This window comes from Stomoxys calcitrans, chromosome 1, assembly GCF_963082655.1.
Source record: "Stomoxys calcitrans chromosome 1, idStoCalc2.1, whole genome shotgun sequence".
Lineage (NCBI taxonomy): Eukaryota > Metazoa > Arthropoda > Insecta > Diptera > Muscidae > Stomoxys > Stomoxys calcitrans.
In genome coordinates this window covers 250,932,120-250,952,701 of record NC_081552.1, presented here as the reverse complement: position 1 = coordinate 250,952,701, position 20,582 = coordinate 250,932,120, and the positions used below count along the sequence as shown (strand labels likewise).

At 34.3% G+C, this 20,582-nt stretch overlaps 1 protein-coding gene across 14 annotated transcripts in view; it reads right to left on the bottom strand.

Moving 5' to 3' along the window:
* The window catches only part of LOC106092293 (E3 ubiquitin-protein ligase Nedd-4), a 51,951-nt gene that overhangs the window by 4,741 nt on the left and 26,628 nt on the right, over nt 1-20,582 (bottom strand). For 11 of the 14 annotated variants that reach the window (XM_013259111.2, XM_013259107.2, XM_013259109.2 and 8 more), the window contains 6 exons: nt 16,136-16,263; nt 15,962-16,064; nt 15,045-15,238; nt 11,773-11,910; nt 11,016-11,199; nt 271-375 (listed from right to left, as the gene is read on the bottom strand). In XM_013259111.2, the coding sequence (XP_013114565.2) occupies nt 271-375; nt 11,016-11,199; nt 11,773-11,910; nt 15,045-15,238; nt 15,962-16,064; nt 16,136-16,263 (852 nt within the window). Of the gene's footprint in view, nt 1-270; nt 376-11,015; nt 11,200-11,772; nt 11,911-15,044; nt 15,239-15,389; nt 15,744-15,961; nt 16,065-16,135; nt 16,264-20,582 lie in introns of all 14 variants that reach the window. The other 3 variants (XM_013259120.2, XM_013259119.2, XM_013259118.2) reach the window with 2 other exon arrangements.

The following is a 20,582-nucleotide window of genomic DNA, read 5'->3' as shown; positions in this document are numbered from 1 at the left end:
ATTTCGGTGAAATTTTTTTGTGAAAATTAAAACAAATCTCAAAGGTTAACCTTTTCTATAAATATTAACACCGGCATTTACAAAACTGAATGTAGATTTGAAATAGGTTTATTAGACAGATTTCCTTTATAAAACGGTCAAATTAACCTATTTTAAGGCCTTATTAAGTTTTGTGAATACGGCCGTAAATCTTTGTTTTAAGTTGTTGTAACCAATTTCTGGTGTAACTCCTCCCCTTTTCTTCGTATAATTCACACTGCCCAACCTTACCTGTTCAGTAGTAGCTGCATTATTATCCTCCACAGAATTTCGTCTAGTCGATGAAGCTGATGTCTGCGAACGATTTCCACTATCTGTTTGATCGGCATCTTCAGTCTGCGTCATAAATCAAGAAAGTAAAACAAAAATAGGAATATTTACATTAACTCTGATTTGGGGTATTTTTTATAAAGCACAAGCATGTAGCATGAGTTATTAATTGATGTTTACGCATTATAGCGATTTGAAGTTGCCAGATGCAAATCAATAGTCGGATTATTACACTTAATTGCAAAAGGTCGACGGTAGCCTACTTGCAAATGGTAGAATAACAAGAATTATATAAAGTTGAACTTCAAAAGCACCACTTATCTTTCATTTTTTAATCATACAAAATATGTCAATCTGATATGTTGGACAATATTTGTACAAACAACATAATACACGATCTGAATCAGACCGGTCTACATTTACATGAAGTGTAATTTGATGAATTTTTGGATCACTTTTATTAAAGGGGATATTTAAAAAATCAAAAATGAAAAATTTTATAAAAAAAATAGTAAACATATTAAAACCTAATCAAAATTTAAAAATAAAATATGTTTAAACATATATTAAAAATTAAATTAAATTTAAACAAAAATAAAATTAAAAAAAAATAAAATTAAAAAAAAATAAAATTAAAAAAAAATAAAATTAAAAAAAAAAATAAAATTAAAAAAAAAAATAAAATTTAAAAAAAAATAAAATTAAAAAAAAATTTAATTCGATTGAAATATGTCAATAAATTATAAAAAAAAACAAATTCATACAATCGGGTACATACATACATGTCCGGGTAAAAAAAATTTAAAAATAAAAAAAAAAATGAAAATAAATAAAAAAAATAAAAATAAATAAAAAAAATAAAAATAAATAAAAACAAATAAAAAAATAAAAAAAAAAATAAAATAACTAAAAAAACAACTAAAACACAAATTAAAAAAAAAATTATATAATATATTTTATACAATATAAAATAAAATTAAAAAACAGCAATTTAAAATAAATTTAAAATTAAAAAAAAAACACATTTAAAATAGAATAAAACTTATAAAAAGTAAATTTAACATAAACAATTAAAAAAGCATTAAGTTCGTCCGGGCCGAACTTTACCTATACCCACCACCTCGGGTATGTATGTAAACCCCCTTTCGTCACAATCCAGTGAAAATTGGATAACTTGTGCAACCAAATTCGGCACGGCCATTGAGTGTTCTAATAATCATAAGTCACTGTTCAATTTTGTAGAACAAATTATTGGTCTTTTTGGCAGATATGCAAATGCAAATTTTAGACCCTTTATTGGCAGCTTGGTCTATATGGCTGCAATATCTAAATATAGTCTAATCTGAACCATATTTAGGTCGGATATCGGGAGGCTCAAAAAAAATTATTGTTTCAAATATCAGTGAAATCGGGTAATAAATAAAGCTTTTATGGGCTTCAGTCGCCTTATCGGCAGATCAGTCCATATGGCAGCTATATCTACATAGTACGTTCAGAACCATATTTAGGTCAGATGTTGGGAGGCCTTAACCTTCTAGCTGTTCTAAATTTCAGCGAAATCGGATAAAAAATAAATCTTTTATGGGCTTCAGACCCTTAATCGGGAGATCGGTCTATATGGCAGCTATATCTAGATAAAGTCCAAACTGAACCATATTTAGGTCATATGTCGGAAGGCTTAAAATAACCCACTGTTTTAAATTTCAGCGACATAGGGTAATAAAAAAAGCTTTTATGGCCTTCAGACCCTTAATCGGGAGATCGGTCTATATGGCAGCTATATCTAGATATAGTCCAATCTGAACCCCATTTAGGTCAGATATCGGGAGGCTTAAACTAACCCACTGTTTCAAATTTCAGCGAAAACGGTTAAAAAATAAAGCCTTTATGGGCTCCAGACCCTTTATCGGCAGATCGGTCTATATGGCAGCTATATCTAAATATAGTCTGATCTGGACCATGTTTGGGTAAGATGTCGGGAAGCCCTAAACTACTTACTGTTTAAAATTTCAGCGAAATCGGATAAAAAATAAAGCATTTATTGGCATTAGACCCTTTATCGGTAGATCGGTCTATATAGCAGCTATATCCAAATATGGTCCGATTTGGCCCGTTCACGAACTTAACCAGCGTGCATCAAAAAGACGCATCTGTGCGAAATATCAGCTCAATATCTCAATTTTTGAAGGTTCTAGAGTGATTACAACAGATGGACGGACAGACAGATAGACGGACAAACAAATATACTTACTTTGTATATACTTTGTGGGGTCGGAAATTTATATTTCGATGTGTTGCAAACGGAATGACTAAATGAATATACCTCTATCCTACGGTGGTGGGTATAAAAATTATTAAATTAAAAAAAATCAAAAAAAATAATATTAAAAAAAAAAAAAATAATAAGTAATAAATAAAAAATAAAAAAAATTAAATTAAACTATTTTTTCCCTTTATAATATCAGATTATTTGGCGAAAGAATCAATTCAAAAAAGGTTGTGGTTTTGACAGAAAAAAATTTATAAAAATAAATTTAATAAAAGGATATATACAAAAAAATAAATATTATTTATATAACATTATAGTTTTACAACAATAAAAAAAATAAACTTAAATTTACATAAATAAAATTTAATTAAATAAAAAAAATAAAATTTCAAAAAAAAATATAAAAATAAAAAAAAATAAAAATAAAAAAAATTTCAAAATAAAAATAAAAAAAAAAAAAATAAAAAAAAATAAAATAAAAAAAAAATAAAAATAAAAAAAAAAAAAAATAAAATAAAAAAAAAAAAAAATAAAAAAAAATAAAAATAAAAAAACAAAAATAAAATAAAAAAAATTAAATTAAATTAAAAAACTAATAAAAATTATCTTAAAAATAGATCAAAATAGTGTACCTATTGCCCATATACTATTATTGTAAAAAACACCAGAATCCCAATTTCTCCCTCACTCACTAAATTCCTATACAAATAGACTTTAGACTTTAATGTGTAGTAAGTATGCAGTAGGTAGGACTGTAACACAGTAAAAATAAAAACAAATCGATAACATCAGCAGTGTGGTGTACATTGAGGCGGCAGCTCTTGTCGATGAAGGACTTCATCGGATCAATCCGGTACGTACAACAGGCTGCCATGGGATTGACATCAGTATTTCATTAAGTTGTTGTTGTTGAAAATTCTTTGTTACCTAGCACCATGGATTCTGTTAAAATGATCAGTCACTTCTGGCATAATTTGAAGTTTCTAGAAGATCAAGAATTCAAATGCGGGGATTTGTTTATATATGAACGCTAAATCTATTTACAGATCTATGGGGTAAGATTTGCTGTAAATGTTGAAGAACATGAGCGTACTTCATCTGGATCTATGTGGCTGATTGTTGTTCTAGCAGTGTGTTGTACACTGAAGCGGCAGCCCTTGCAGATGAAGAAGAAATCGGGTCAATCCGGTACGTACAACCGGCTGCCATGGGATTGTTGTTGTTGTTGTTGTAACCACATTTTCATGTGGAGGTAGCGATCCTCGTCAAGCTCTGTAGGTGAGCAAGCTCGTTCTAGTCCAAAAGACCGATCGCCGCGGGAACAGAATGGCCATTGGCACCATAAGACACCAATAACTCGTCTTGTCATATCGATCATCATAGGCACTCAGTATTTGTGCAAGAGCCGGTGCCACCCGACCTTTCAGTGAGACTCTCCTCTCGATATCGCTGATTGTCCGCAGCTGCAGTTGCAGCTACACCGTATGGGGCATTGCACTATTCGCAACCTGTGGACGCGCCCGGTTGCTCGCAGCTAAGATTCTCGGCACAGCAAAGAACACCACACAGATCGGACCTCAAAGTTCCAGCTTGTGTGATGCATACAGCTATCCCGTGCCATGGGATTGGTTGGTATTTGCTGTGAGTGCTGATATTTGCAGTGAGTGTTGAAGAACATGTGTGTATTTTACGTACTAAATTTCATCTAGGTTAGATTAGGTAAGAGAGGCAGTCCTTTACAGACTCACTTAGACAATTTTAAGTCCACTGTATTACCACAAAAGCGACAGGCCAAAGTCTCTGATGGGAATTGAAACCACGACCCTCGCGCACTGGCAATCCGAGCACGCTATCAACTCGGCTACCGGGGCGTCTAATTTAAGCTATATCGAATGAAAATTGAGGCGTCTATGGAAATGGGCATATTTAGGCGGTTTTTGCTGTTGGGGGCATAACCGTACTTAACTTCCAAAATTTCAACTAACCTCAAAAAATTAAGGCTCTCTTAAAATGACTCATGAATTCAAGTCAAAGGACCACTATAAATGGGAGCCATTTGCACTCCGCAACGACCGAGGACATAATCTTATTCGTTCATCAGAGACATTGTTCAACGTCTGGACGATTGAGGCCACAAAATTGGTCAAGGTAATGGTCGATGTCAGCCCAGGCTACTGGCGTCTGTAAAAAACATAGCCCTTGGTGAATGGACAAGGAAAACCTATTGCCAACCTTTAAGACAATTAGCTGACGGGTGATGAAATACACTGTTCCAGTATGGGTCATTGCAGTAAGCAAGACATTATGGGGAAACCCACAGATCTGTCCAAGATCAAGATGCTTAAGGTTAAGTATCATAATTAACTGCTAATTAAACTGTATCTCCTAAGTTGCCACCAGAGGAATCACCCTAACTTTTAACACACCGAGCTTGAATCCTCACTTAGGGATAAAATGAGGAATATTGGAATGTTAAAAGACGAAATTAGTCACCACCTCATGACCGATCCACTGAAAATCTCAGAATAAATTCGGAGTGAATCAGATGTATACCTACAGCGAACGGAGCTACAACAACAAGATTTGTTTAAAACGCGGAAGTAGGTTAGAACTTAACGAAATCTTTTTCTTGCCAACTCTACTGAATTTCGGCTAAATCATTTGGAAAATGAATGAATATTCCATTAAGGAACAGGAGTAACTTCTCACATATCAATGAGTGCAGTCCGATTCAAGTTTAAGTTCAATGATAAGGGGCCTTCTTTTTACTTGGCAAAGAATCTCACAAATATCACAAGCATTAGAAGGGAAAAACCACCGCTGAAAATTTTTTCTCGTGGTTTCCCCAGAGTTCGAACCCAGCCATTCAGCATCATAGGCGGACATACTAACCTCTGCGCTACGGTGATCTTTAAAATACCGAAAATCTATCTGTACCAATACGGCTGTACAAAAACGTGTACCAATTCACAAGGTGTACCAATACTATTGACATTTTTTGTAAGGAAGAAACATTCAATTCAAAGTTTGCTCACGAAGACCGAATGGACACAGATACTCATCTATGTGCCACCGTGACCTCTACCCCATCAAATTTCCAAAGCCGAGCTTCAGCCTATAGTTTGCCAGTTCGTTACAATCCGGTGAAAATTGGATAACTTCAGATTCGGCACGGACATTGAGTGGTTTAATATATATGACACTTTAATTTTGTAGAACAAAATATTGGTCTTTTTGGCAGATGTATCCAATTATAAACCGATCTGAACCATATTAAGGTCGGATATCGGGAGACTCAGAAAAACTCAGTTTCAAATTTCAGCGAAATGGGGTAATAAATAAAGGGGTCTATAAGGCAGCTATATTTATCTGATCAGAACCATGTTTAGGTCGGAAGTTAGGAGGCCTCTACCTATTCACTGTTTCAAATTTCAGCGAAATCTGGTAATGGGCTTCAGACCCTTTATCGGCAGATCGGCCTATATGAAAGCTATATCTAAATATAGTACGATCTGAACCATTTTTAGATCAGATATCGGTAGGCCTAAAATTACCCACTTTTCAAATTTCAGTGAAATCGGGAAATAAATAAAGCTTTTATGGGCTTTAGACCCTTTATCGGCAGATCGGTCTATATTGCAGCTATATCTAAATATAGTCCGAACTCAACCAAACTAAGCTCGGATATCGGGAGGCTCCAAACAACTCACAGTTTTAAATTTCAGCGAAATCGGGTAATAAATAAAGCTTTTAGGTGTTTTAGACCCCTAATCGGCAGATTGGTCTATATGACAGCTATATCTAGATATAGACCGATCAGAACCATACTTGGGTCCTATGTTGGGAGGCCTAAAAATACGCACTGTTTCAAATTTTAGCGCAATCAGGTAATAATTAAGCTTTATAGGCTTCAGACCCTTTATTGGGAGATCGGTTTATATGGCAGCTACATCTAAATATAGTCCGATCTGAACCATATTTACGTCAGATGTCGGGAGGCCTAAAATAACCCACTGTTGCAAATTTCAGCGAAATCGAGTAATAAATAAATAAAGCTTATGAACTTCAGGCCCTTTATCGGAAGATCGGTCTATATGGCAGCTATATCTAAATATAGTCCGATCCGATCCATATTTGGGTCAGATGTCGGAAAGCCTTAAACAACTCACTGTTTAAAATTTCAGCGAAATCGGATACAAAATAAAGCATTTATGGATATTAGACCCTTTAGGAGCAAATCGGTCTATATAGCAGCTATATCCAAACATGGTCCAATTTGGATTGTTCAAGAACTTAACCAGCGTGCATAAAAAAGACGTATCTGTACCAAATTTCAGCTCAATATCTCAATTTTTGAAGGCTGTAGAGTGATTAAAACAGACGGACAGACACACGGACATCGTTAAATCGTCTAAGAATTTAACGACGATCCGTAATATATATGTTTAATTTATAGTGTCGGTAATTGATATTTTGATGTGTTGCAAACGGAATGATTAAATGAATATACCCCCTATCCTACGGTGGTGGGTATAAAAAACAAAATTAGGGATGCTTATTTTTTTATACCTAAAATGCTGGCGTTATTTAATTGGATTTCGGTTTTGCCATGTACTGGTCCCTGGGTAAAGCAATAGGAAATACACCGTGAAACTTGTATAGTGGACAGGGAAAGTTTGAGTCTAATCCTTCAATCTGACAACCGAAAAGTTCCAGACCAGAAACTTTAATTCCCTGCTGATCTCACCGATTTACCTCCCCTACGAGGAAACGGACCCGCCTAACGAGGCAGTGCAAAGCGATCGGGAGATGTGATTCATGCTGGGTTGAAATGCCACGCGCACCACTCACAATGGCGAAGACGGGCCATCAGAGGGAGAATGGATTTATGAACTAATTGTGAATTCTGGCCTACGTATTTGTAATTTTGGCAATGTTCCGATTTTTGTACCCACCACCGAAGGATGGGGGTATATTCATTTTGTCACTCCGTTTGCAACGATCATAGCCATATCCGTCCGTCTGTCTGTTAAAATCACGCTACAGTCTTTAAAAATAGAGATATTGAGCTGAAACTTTGCACAACATATTTTTTTGTCCTTATGCAGGTTAAGTTCGAAGATGGGCTATATCGGACCATATCTTGATATAGCCCCCATATAGACCGATCCGCTGATTTAGGGTCTTAGGCTCATAAAAGCCACATTTATTATCCGAATTTGCTGAAATTTGGGATAGTGAGTTGTGTTAGGCCCTTCGGCATCCTTCTTCAATTTGGTTCAGATTTGAATATAGCTGCCATATAGACCGATCTCTCGATTTAAGGTTTTGGGACCATAAAAGGAGCAGTTATTGTCCGATATCGCCGAAATTTGGGACAGTGAGTTGTATTAGGCCCTTCGACAACCTTATTCAATTTGGCCTAGATCGATTAAAATTTGCATATAGCTGCCATATAGACCGATCTCTCGATATAAGGTTTTGGGTTCATAAAAGGCGCATTTATTGTCCGATGTCGCCGAAATTTGGGACAGTGAGTTGCGTTAGGTTCTTCGATAACTTTCTGCAATATGGCCCATATCAGTCCAGATTTGGATATAGCTGCCATATAGACCGATCTCTCGATTTAAGTATTTGCTCCATAAAAGGCACATTTATTGTCCGATTTCGCCGAAATTTGGGGCAATGAGTTGTGTTAGGCCCTTCGTCAGCCCTCTTCGCTTTGGTCCAAATCGGTTCAGATTTTGATATAGCTGCCATATCAACCGATCACTCGATTTAAAGTCTTGGCCCCATAAAAGGCACATTTATTGTATAATCCGATTTCGCTGAAATTTGACACAGTGACTTAAGCTAGGCTTTTCGACATCGTATATGTTTCAGATCGGTCTATATTTGGATATGGCTACCAAAAACACCAGTATTTTGTTCTAAAAAATTGAACAATGTGTCGAATTTGGTCCAAATCGGACCATATATCGATAAAGCTGCTATGGCGGCATAAATTATGCATTTTTCACTGGATAATGACGAAAGGTGGTTTACACCGGCCGAACTTAGCGCCTTTTTACATGTACATATACATGATAGGTCATAGGTTATATATTGGGTTGCCCAAAAAGTAATTGTCGGTAATATAGTAGTAATATAGTCGGCGTTGACAAATTTTTTCAACGGCTTGTGACTCTGTAATTGCATTCTTTCTTCTGTCAGTTATCAGCTGTTACTTTTAGCTTGCTTTAGAAAAAAAGTGCCCGCAATTTTATTTAGATTTGTTTGTTTGGCGTCAATTTTAATATGGGTACCACATGTATTGAAAGAAATTCATTTAACAAACCGAATCAACGCTTGTGATATGCACCTTAAACGCAATGAATTCGATCCGTTTTTAAAACGAATCATAACTGGAGATGAAAAATGGATTGTTTACAACAACGTTAGTCGAAAACGATCATGGTCCAAGCATGGTGAACCAGCTCAAACCACTTCAAAGGCTGATATCCACCAAAAGAAGGTTATGCTGTCTGTTTGGTGGGATTGGAAGGGTGTGGTATATTTTGAGCTGCTTCCAAGGAACCAAACGAATAATTCGGATGTTTACTGTCACCAATTGGACAAATTTAATACAGCCATCAAGGAGAAGCGACCAGAATTGGTCAATCGTAAATGTGTCATATTCCACCAGGACAACGCTAGACCGCACACATCTTTGGTCACTCGCCAAAAACTGAGTGAGCTTGGCTGGGAACTTTTGAAGCATCCACCATATAGCCCTGACCTTGCACCATCAGACTACCATTTATTTCGATCTTTGCAGAACTCCTTAAATGGTAAAACTTTCGGCAATGATGAGGCTATAAAATCGCACTTGGTTCAGTTTTTTGCAGATAAAGGCCAGAAGTTCTATGAGCGTGGAATACTAAATTTGCCAGGAAGATGGCAAAAGGTTATCGAACAAAATGGCAATTATATATTTGATTAAAGTTCATTCTTAGTTTTATTAAAAATGTATTTACTTTCTTTTAAAAAATCCGCAATTACTTTTTAGGCAACCCAATATATAACATAGACGAATTTCGACTATATTGTCCAATACGGCCCCATGGGTCTGTTTTAAGTCTATAGAAGGAGTGTATGAGACCTTCAGGTTCCGCAGATTGTTCTACAACGAACCGAAAACACTTGCATACATTCAATCTAAGAGAAGACGGAACCTGGACGGAATCTAGCTCTAAGACGCTCGAGCTACTGGCTAATCGCAACATTCGATATTTTCGATAGTTTTAATAATAAATATCGATAGTATGGATACTATCGTTAATATCCCATCACCTATATTTCAAATGAAAATGAGAAGTAAAAATCAGGAGATCGATTTATATAGAAGCAATATCAATGTATAGACCAAATAAAACGAACGTTAATAAAATCAGTTGGAAGTCATGAGAGAAAACATTGCACAAAATAATATAATAAATAATAATCGTATGAAAATTGCGCCCTCTATAGGTGCAATGTATCTTAAGGGATACCTTTAGTGTCGGATTGCTTATTTATAATATCAATCGATATTCAGTCAAAAAATTAAATATGGATAGTACCATCGATATTTTGCCAGCTCTTGCTACTACGCAAAACCCGGATAGTATCGATGTTCCTGTGACACAACAAATGGCCTAGTTATCATTCATGGTTGAGAACATCATAACCGAGGGGAGGATAGTCTGGGCTTTGAATACGTTTGAACACTACAAAGAAAAACTATAGATACGGACCAATCTGCATTTACCAAAAAATTTGAGTGTTGTATGAACCACGAGTTGAATTACATTCACATACAACGGAGAAGAAGCAACTGATGTACTCCGACAGATCATATTGAAAGAATTTATCATTGCTTATATGTTTACATTATATCAGTTCAAAGGTTACCTAAAAATAGGTTCCCCCCTTAATATCTTGGTCGCGAAATAATGGATATGAGGTTGAGTAATCAAGTACAAATAACAAATCATGTTGAGTTGGTCGTGCATTCTATATCACTGAGATGAGTTGGTATGTTCATATGGATATATTTCGAATTGAAATATTCTATTATGAAATCTTTACTTTTACTTTCAATCATTACTAAAGAAAAAAAAAACACTCACTCACGTTCATCACATGGTGCAAGATACACAATATAATCACAAAACTAACTCTACTGGCACACATACACACAGAAATATAGTGAAGATATACAAATAATGAAAGAAATTTGTTTATAGTTTTACCGCATTGAATGGTGTGAAAATTGACAAGCAACAGAGACAAGTTATGGTCTGGGTTAATTTTTTATAATTCATTTTTGTTAAAACCAACGACATCTTTCCCTTCAAATGATGCGATCAACGATGAAAATAGAGAAACAAATGAAATTTTTTGGAATTCTACAAACCGAAGACTGTCTGGAGGATGATGATTGTCCCGCATAATTGCGATTACGCAAATTTTCCAAAGCCAGCCGATTTAAGGGAGGATTAATACTTTGAGAAGCAGGTGGATGCGCATCGTTGTTGGCAGATGTCCTTGCAGTTAGTCCATTGGGAGGTGGAAAATGAAGTGCATTGTAGGGTAGAGGCCTAATTAGGATAAATTCGGAGCATCAATTCATACGCATTGCATTTTGGAACGACACACAATTCTCACATAAAAGCTATTCACAACGCACAACCACTTAGGGAGCAAATACAAGGTCCGATCAAAAAATAAATTTGTTCAAAAAGTATTTATTTATACCTCAATAACTATCTCAAAGTAATCCCCTTCAAAAAATGTTTTTATTTTTCCGTTTTTTCCAATCCTCGAAACACTTCTGAAACTAGCTTTTTGGAAACTTAATGCAGTGTCTTTGATCCATTTTTGCGAATAGTTACACGACTAATCTTTTTATCTGTCAAAAACAAACTGACAATCCAAAATGGCTGATATTACCAACATATAAAACATACACGTGCACCAACACAACAAAAACAAAACTCGAAAATCGAGCATACGTAACTAACGAAATTTGAAAATAACGGTTATTTTTCGAGCAGACCTCGTAAATGCCAATTTTGAAATGTTATTATGCCTTTACAGTGTTGTTGTTGTGAATAATTTCTGTGTGTGAATAAAGTGTTTGTAAAACATATGTTTGACCATTTGACCCCAACCTGTTGTTATTCGTCGTTGTGTACGCCGCATCTTGGGAATTTTGTATGGTGTGGCGTACCGGCCGCAGATCATTTAATATGGACGTTATAGATGTTTCTAGCCTACTTGTGGGATGTCGTAGTGAATTATAGAGAAATCTATTGAACGAATAAGGAAACAACACCATGAGCAATGTATACGCACTATATAAATGGTTGCTTCATTCACTTGCGCACATATGAAACTATTCACAGCAATTTAAATTTATAAATAATTTAAATCGTCTAAAGGAAAAAAACTGAATTTGTGGAAATATTAAATTCTAAATTTAATCCGTTATTGTAGAAAATCTAAATTAAAATGTAAAAATTTCAAACGTTAAGTTGAAAAAAATTTGGTAAAAAAAATTGTTGAAGGGGAGTGTGAAATCGACATGGGAGATGAAATCGGTTTCGATTTCTCGATTTTTTTTTTTGACAATTGTTTTTTGATTTTTTTGGGTTTTTGCACAAATGGCAACAATAGGAGTGTTCGCGTACTCAAAAATGTGTGCAAATTTGCACAAAATTTTCACTGGAAGTAGTTCGCTTACATTATTTACTAGCAGAAGAGAGCGAGTAACTGAGTGAGAGCGAACAAGTAAGAGCGTGCTAAGTTCGGCGTGGCCGAATCTTATTTACCCTCCACCATGGATCGCATTTGTCGAGTTCTATGCGCGGTATCTCTTTTTAGGCAAACAAAACTGTTATGCTATTGGAGCTATATCAAGTTATAATGCGATTCGGACCATAAAAACATACATTGTAGAAGTCATTGTGTAATATTTCATTCGGATAAGAATTGCACCTTGTAGCGGCTCAAGAAGCAAAATCGGGAGATCGGTTTATATGGGATCTGTATCGAGCTATTGATCGATTCAGACCATATTGGATACGCATGTTGAAGGTCATACGAGAAGCCGTTCTACAAAATTTCTGCCAAATCGGATGAGAATTGAGCCCTCTAGGGGCTCAAGAAGTCAAGATCCCAGATCGGTTTATATGGCAGCTATATCAGGTTATGTACGGATTTGCGCAGTACTTAGCACAGTTATTGGAAGTCATAATAAAACACCACATGCAAAATTTCAGCCAAATCGGATGAGAATTGCGCCGTCCAGCGGCTCAAGAATTCTAGATCCAAGATCGGTTTATATGGCAGATATACCAGGTTATGAACCGATTAGAATCATACTTAGCACAATTGTTGGAAGTGATACCAAAACACCACGTGCAAAATTACATCCAAATCGGATAAGAATTGCGCCCTCTAAAAACCAAAGAACTCAAGACCCCAGATCGGTTTAAATGACAGCTATATCAGGTTATTAACCGACTTCAACCATACTTAGCACAGCTGTTGGAAGTGATACCAAAACACCACGTGCAAAATTTCAGTCAAATCAGACGAGAATTGCGCCCTCTAGAGGCTCAAGAAGTCAAGACCAAAGATTGGTTTATATGGCAGCTATATCTAAACATGGACCGATTTGGTTACATTTACAATCCCAACCGACCTACATTAATAAAAAGTATTTGTGCAAAATTTCAAGCGGCTAGCTTTACTCCTTCGAAAGTTAGCATGCTTTCGACAAACAGACGGACGGATGGACATGGCTAGAACCACTTAAAATATCATGACGATAAATAATATATATACATTATGGGGCCTTAGACGAATATTTTGAGGAGTTACAAACAGAATGACTAAATTAGTCCATTCGGACCATAATTGAATTGAATGTTGGAGACCATAGCTGCCATATAAACCGATCTTGGGTCTTGACTTCCTGAGCACCTAGAGGGCGCAATTCTCGTCCGATTTGACTGAAGTTTTGCACGCGGTGTTTTGGTATTACTTCCAACAACTGTGCTAAGTATGATCGGCAAATCGGTACATAACCTGATATAGCTGCCATATAAACCGATCTTGGGTCTTGACTTCTTTAGGCTTTAGAGGGAGCAATTCTAATCAAATTTGGCTGAAATTTTGCACGTGATGTTTTGGTATGATTTCCAATAACTGCACCTAATACGGCACAAATCGGTAAATAACCTGGTATAGCTGTCATATAAACCGATCTGGGACCTTGATTTTTTGAGCCTCTAGAGGGCGCAATTCTCATCCGATTTGGCACAAGTTTTATAGAACGGCTTCTCACATGACCTTCGACGTGAGTGTCTAATATGGTCTTAATCGATCCACATCGATCCTTACAACTCCCATATAGACTGATCTCCCGATTTTGCTTCTTGAGACTTGGACTGGACTGAGATGACTTCTGCAAAGTTCATCTTTCAATTGGACTGAAATATTACACAATGACTTCTACAATGTTCGGCATTTATTTATGGTCCGAATCAGACTATAACTTGATATAGCTCCACTAACATAACAGTTCTTATTCAATATTCCTTGTTTACCTAAAAAGAGATACCGCGCAAAGTACTCGACATATGCGATCCATTGTGGAGGGTATATAAGATTCGGCCAGGCCGAACTTAGCACGTGCTTTCTTGTTTTTTCCAAATTTAAAAAATGGGATTGGCGGAAATTTTTGCCGGTAATGAAGAGATGGATGTTTTGAGCAAGTAGGGAGTGCAAATGCAAATTTGACCATGAACATTGCATTAAGGAACAGCGGCAAATTTCTCACATATCAATGAGTGCTGTTCGATTCAAGTTTAAGCTCAATGATAAGGGCCCTCCATTTAATGGTCTGAAATTTTTTTCTAATGTTCTCGCCAGGGTTCGAACCCAGGCTAACCCCTGCGCTACGGTGGCCTCCAACAGACAGTTCTTACTACAAACAGGGTATCGAAGTTATTGAAAATCGCTGGAAAGTGTATCAAGCTAAAAGGAAATCATGTTGAGAAACAAAGAAACAGTTTTCCAAATTTGTTGTGCTTCTTTGTTAGGTGGCCTCCTTTTGGCAACGCCCTCGTATTTGTCTATCTCGTTACCGAAATAAACAAAACGAATGTTTTGAATTTCAAAACTAGGAAACTTGTGTATTGAATCTCGAGTCATGAATCTAAAGTTATGAAGCTAGGGCTTAAAGAGAAGCAAAATATTTTAAAGACTTTTTATAATTCTCCAAAATGGAAGGGACTGCAAACTTAGTACGACTTTAAGTTTAATTTTTTTTCTTTTGGATATTCTTAAGGCCTTTTCCATTAATTACTTTTAAGTGAATAGTTTCAATATGCCACTGAATGAATCTTGAGATTTGATAGCGGCGATATGACACAACCTGGTATAATCATCCATTGAATCATTAGTGCTAGCATCTCTATGATCTAAAATGTGTACTGAGTTGGAGTTATTGCGGTTAATGTCAATGTTGTTACTGTTGTTGTTGGTGGTGGTGTTATTGGAGTCACTTGAGTTTGAGTTTCCTAACGTTTCCATAGCATTATCATCTGAGCTAATTTGGCTTAAGGTATCCTACAAACAAATTAATATCCAAATTAAATATTAACCGACATTTAGCAACATGTGTACAAAACTATAGGGCTAGCTAGCTACAAGGGAGGTTTGGTTTACAAATGAAGCAGAAGTGTATAACAAAAATCCATAGACACTTTTTAACACATACGAAGAAAAGATCCAGATGTAGATTTTTATCTAGAATATCACAACGTCGTTCTCTACGACTATTTCGCCTCCGAATTGCTGTTTGCAGATGTTCGCTCGCCTTGTCGGTACAATTATCCGCAACCAATTCGTCGTCGTCTTCCGATTCAAAATGTACCGAACCACATTCAGAACAACGGACACCATCATCTACACTATCTGCGGCATCGGTGCTCAAACAGTTACTCGAAGAGCTGTCTGTACTTAAAGAACTTTGTAAGAAAGTGCTAAACCGTTGCACATTCGTATCTGAGGCATTTGTAAGGTTCATGGAAGTACAACTAACATCAGCGCCAGCGTTATTTCTTAAGACAAACTGATAGATAAAGGATAAAATATTTTGCTTTGAAAACAGTATAACATAGAAAGAACATTTGTGTATGTGTCGTAAATAACAAGTGCTGTCCCTAAAGCTATCGAGAAAAGATGTTCATACCGCATTCAGTATTTTCTTTATTCAATGCTACACCTTGTGTAGAAAGAGAAACATTTTTAAAAGCCTTGGATCGATTAAAACTCGAAAAGAATACTTACGGCGGTCCGATTTGTCTCCGAATCATCCACACTGATGTGAAATCGTCTTTGGAAATCTGAAGCAGCTGCTTCCATGTTTATATTAGCATGATTTGTATTCAAACTGTAAGAAGGTGGAAGAAAAAATGGAAACAATTAGCATTTAAATTCGATTAATGGCTTCAAAAGACATACTTTGTAGGTCTCTCCCACTGCGTTGTACGAGCGGTATGATTAACATAATATGTTCGTCCATTAGCATCCTGTCGTTCCTCCCAACCGGAAGGCAAAGCATCATGGCTGCCATTTGCAACAAAAGCATTCTGAAATATAAAAAAGACAAAAATTAATACAAGAATAGAAAAGAATGCAAGAAGTCATGACAAAAGCTCTCTGAAACGCAAGCCTAAAAATATTGTCCTTGTCATGTAAAAAAGCCTTTCAGCATCAACCAGGCCTAAAATGATGGATCGCAACTTGTTTGTGTGATCGGCAGTCGTATATTAAATTTAGGGATAAAAAATCAAAGGCCCTTGGGTTGTATTAGGCTCAAGGTCAGTTGACATCTCCGGCATTGTTTAACCTCTACTTATACTCTAACTCGACTCCTCCAAATGTCGTCGAGAACGTATGCTGATGATTGTATGGTTATGGCTTCAATCCCCAGTATTGACAACTGCTAAATCCTAATCGTCAAAAACTACTTTCGCTTCAAATTTAAAATATATACTCACTTCACTTACACACATTCCTACCTAGGTGAACTGCAGAGATACGTTTGCAGCTGTATGTAAGAGTAACGATTCCGACCCCAAACTATCCCAAAATAATTGATGTCACATTTTACAGCCTTTCAGGTACTCCGCACACTCCAATGCAATTTGCGACTAAGTCAAAACTAGAAACAAATTCCTCAAGTCACTTGACGGCAGCACTTGGGGTGTTAACAAAAGAAACTGACAGTCGCGGACAATCAGCAGTATCGAGCGGAGAGTTTCAGTAAGACGCCGGGCGGCACCAGCTCTTGCACAAATACTACTGAGTGCCTATGATGCTCGATATGACAAGGCGAGTTATTGCAAATGCTAATTTTGCCCATGAACATTCCACTAAAGAACCGGGGGCAAACTTCTCACCACGTGATCCTGCGTGAGAGTGACAGATTCAAAATCACGACTCACAACACTAATCACGACTCACGAGAAAATCACGAACCACGAGATATTACGACTCATAACGAAATCTCGACTTAGGGTTGGTATTCTATTCTGCTTACGGATATTTTCAATTGTTTCGCGATCGAAATTTGACAGCTATCAAATTTAAAATTTCCGATAAAAATTAAATTTTTCGATGAAAATTCAAATTTTCGCTGAAAACTAAATTTTAATTAAAAATTAAAATTTTAATTGACAATTTAAATTGTCAACGAATTTTGAAATTTAAATAATCGATGAAAATTCAAATTTTTGATGAAAATTCAATTTTCGATAAAAATTCAAATATTTGAGGAAATTCAAATTTTCGATAAAAATTCAAATTTTCGATAAAAGTTCAAATTTTAGATAAAAATTCAAATTTTCGATGAAAAAAAATAAAATTCAAATATTTGATGAAAATTCAAATTTTTGATGAAAATTTTAATTGAAAATTCAAAAACTTTATTTGAAATTAAAATTATCGATGAAAATTCAAATTTTTGATGAAAATTCAAATTTTTGAGGAAATTCAAATTTTCGATAAAAATTCAAATTTTCGATAAAAGTTCAAATTTTCGATAAAAAATTCAAATTTTCGATGAAAAAAATAAAATTCAAATATTTGATGAAAATTCAAATTTTATATGAAAATTTAAAATTTCGATGAAAATTCAAATTTCAATGAAAATTCAAAATTTCGATAAAAATTCAAATTTTCGATGAAAATTCAAATTTTCGAAAAAAATTTAAATATTCAATGAAAATTAAAATTTTTGTTGAAAATTCAAATATTCGATGAAAATTCAAATTTTCGACAATTTGAATTTTGATCGAAAATTTGAATATTCATCGAAAATTTGAATATTCATCCAAAATTTTAATTTTTATTGAAAATTTGAATATTCATCGAAAATTTGCGAGAAAATTTTTGTTTCATTGTTTTTCATGTCGAGCTTAATGACCAAGCGAATGCAACACCCAAAGGAGAGAATGTTAAATGAGTCTTGAAGAAAAGAAATTGCCAGTTCTCAGACAAGGCTGGACACATGTCACCCCACTCGTGGACGCGTTTCGATAATTGGGTTTCTTTATCTCATCGGCACCATCGTGAACCACGTCCGTCCGACTGACCGGCCTACAGTTCACAGCCTATTGTTCGTAGTACTTATAGTTGAGATCATAAGCACAAATCGTATGTGAATCTGAACTCATTTAAAATATGGATGAAAATTCAAATTTTCGATAAAAATTCAAATTTTCGATGAAAGTCAACATTTCGATAAAAATTCAAATTTTGATGAAAATTCAAATTTTCAAGGAAATTCAATCCATTTTCAAAAAAATTCAATTCATTTTCAAAGAAAATTCAAATTTTTGATGAAAATTCAAATATTCAATATAAATCATATTTTCGATGAAAATTCATATTTTCGATGAAAATTCATATTTTCGATGAAAATTCATAATTTCGATGAAAATTCAAATATTCGATAAAAATTCAAACTCTCGCTGATAATTTAAATTTTAGTTAAAAATTAAAATTTTAGTTGAAAATTCAAATTTTAGTTGAAAATTTTAATTTTTGATGAACATTTGAATTTTTGATAAACATTAACATTTTTGATGAAAATTAAAATTTTATTTGAAAATTAAATTATCGATTAGAATTCAAATTATTGAGGAAAATTAAAATTTTCGATGAAAATTCAAATTTTCAGTGAAAATTCAGATTTTCAATAAATTCAAATTTTGGATAAAAATTCAAATTTTCGATGAAAATTAAAATGTTTACTTTTTGTTTGTTTCTCTGTTGAGACGAGCTCAATGTTCGGAGATGCAAATGGAAAAAGAAAGCCAAAGATAGCAACACACACACCAACCACTATGGGACGCGTTTCGTCTTTGGTTAGAAGACTTTTCAAACATATTAGGTGTGATGGCATCAAGGGCCGTGCGTTGGTATGTTGTATTTGAAGCGTATTAATAGCGAAAACGCATCTATGATACAATTACCACACTCATCGAAAATTTGAATTTTCATCACAAATTTGACTTTTAATTGAAAATTTGAATTTTCATCGAAAATTTTAATTTTAATTGAAAATTTGAATTTTCATCGAAAATTTGAATTTTGATCGAAAATTTGAATTTTCATCGAAAATTTGAATTTTCATCAAAAATTTAAATTTTCATCAAAAATTTGAATTTTCATCGAAAATTTGAATTTTCATCGAAAATTTGAATTTTCATCAAAAATTTGAATTTTCATCGAAAATTTGAATTTTCATCGAAAATTTGAATTTTCATCGAAAATTTGAATTTTCATCGAAAATTTGAATTTTCATCGAAAATTTGAATTTTCATCGAAAATTTGAATTTTCATCGAAAATTTGAATTTTCATCGAAAATTTGAATTTTCATCGAAAATTTGAATTTTCATCGAAAATTTGAATTTTCATCGAAAATTTGAATTTTCATCGAAAATTTGAATTTTTATCGAAAATTTGAATTTTCATCGAAAATTTGAATTTTCATCGAAAATTTGAATTTTCATCAAAAATTCGAAATTTCATCGAAAATTTGAATGTTCCTCGAAAATTTGAATTTTTATCGAAAATTTGAATTTTCATCAAAAATTCGAAATTTCATCAAAAATTTGAATTTTCATCGAAAATTTTAATTTTCATCGAAAATTTTAATTATTATCAAATTTTTTTTAATTTTTATGGAAAATTTTAATTTTTATCGAAAATTTTAATTTTTATCGAAAATTTTAATTTTTATCGAAAATTTTAATTTTTATCGAAAATTTTAATTTTTATCGAAAATTTTAATTTTTATCAAAAATTTGAGTTTTGAACGATAATTTGAATTTTTATCGAAAATTTATTCAAAAAAAGAATCACGATATTTTTTAATTGAAAAAGTTTTATGCCTGCAGCGCTTCTCTATAAAATAGGGTAAAATTGGTAAATGGTAAAACGTTTTTCAAAACAAAATATGGCGATAGCCTCGAGGATAACATAAAAGTAAGCAGTGGCTTTTATGTTGTTTGTTGGGCGCCCCGGTAGCCGAGTTGGTAGCGTGCTTGGATTACCAGTGCAGGGGTACTGTGGTATCACAATGGACTTAAAATTGTCTAAGTGAGTCTATAAAGGACTACCACTCTTACCTAACCTATGTTGTTTGTTGTGACGTACCACCGTCTGCATGACGTCTGCAATGTTTGGTTTTTGAAACTTCAAGCAATCACTATGGCGAAAACTAGAAGTAGTTTAAACTAGAAGCAGTAAAGAAGTTGAGCCTGGCAACGTGCAAGCATTACTCCACATAGACTGAGATTTTATATTGGGTTGCCCAAAAAGTAATTGAGGATTTTTTAAAAGAAAGTAAATGCATTTTTAATAAAACTTAGAATGAACTTTAATCAAATATACTTTTTT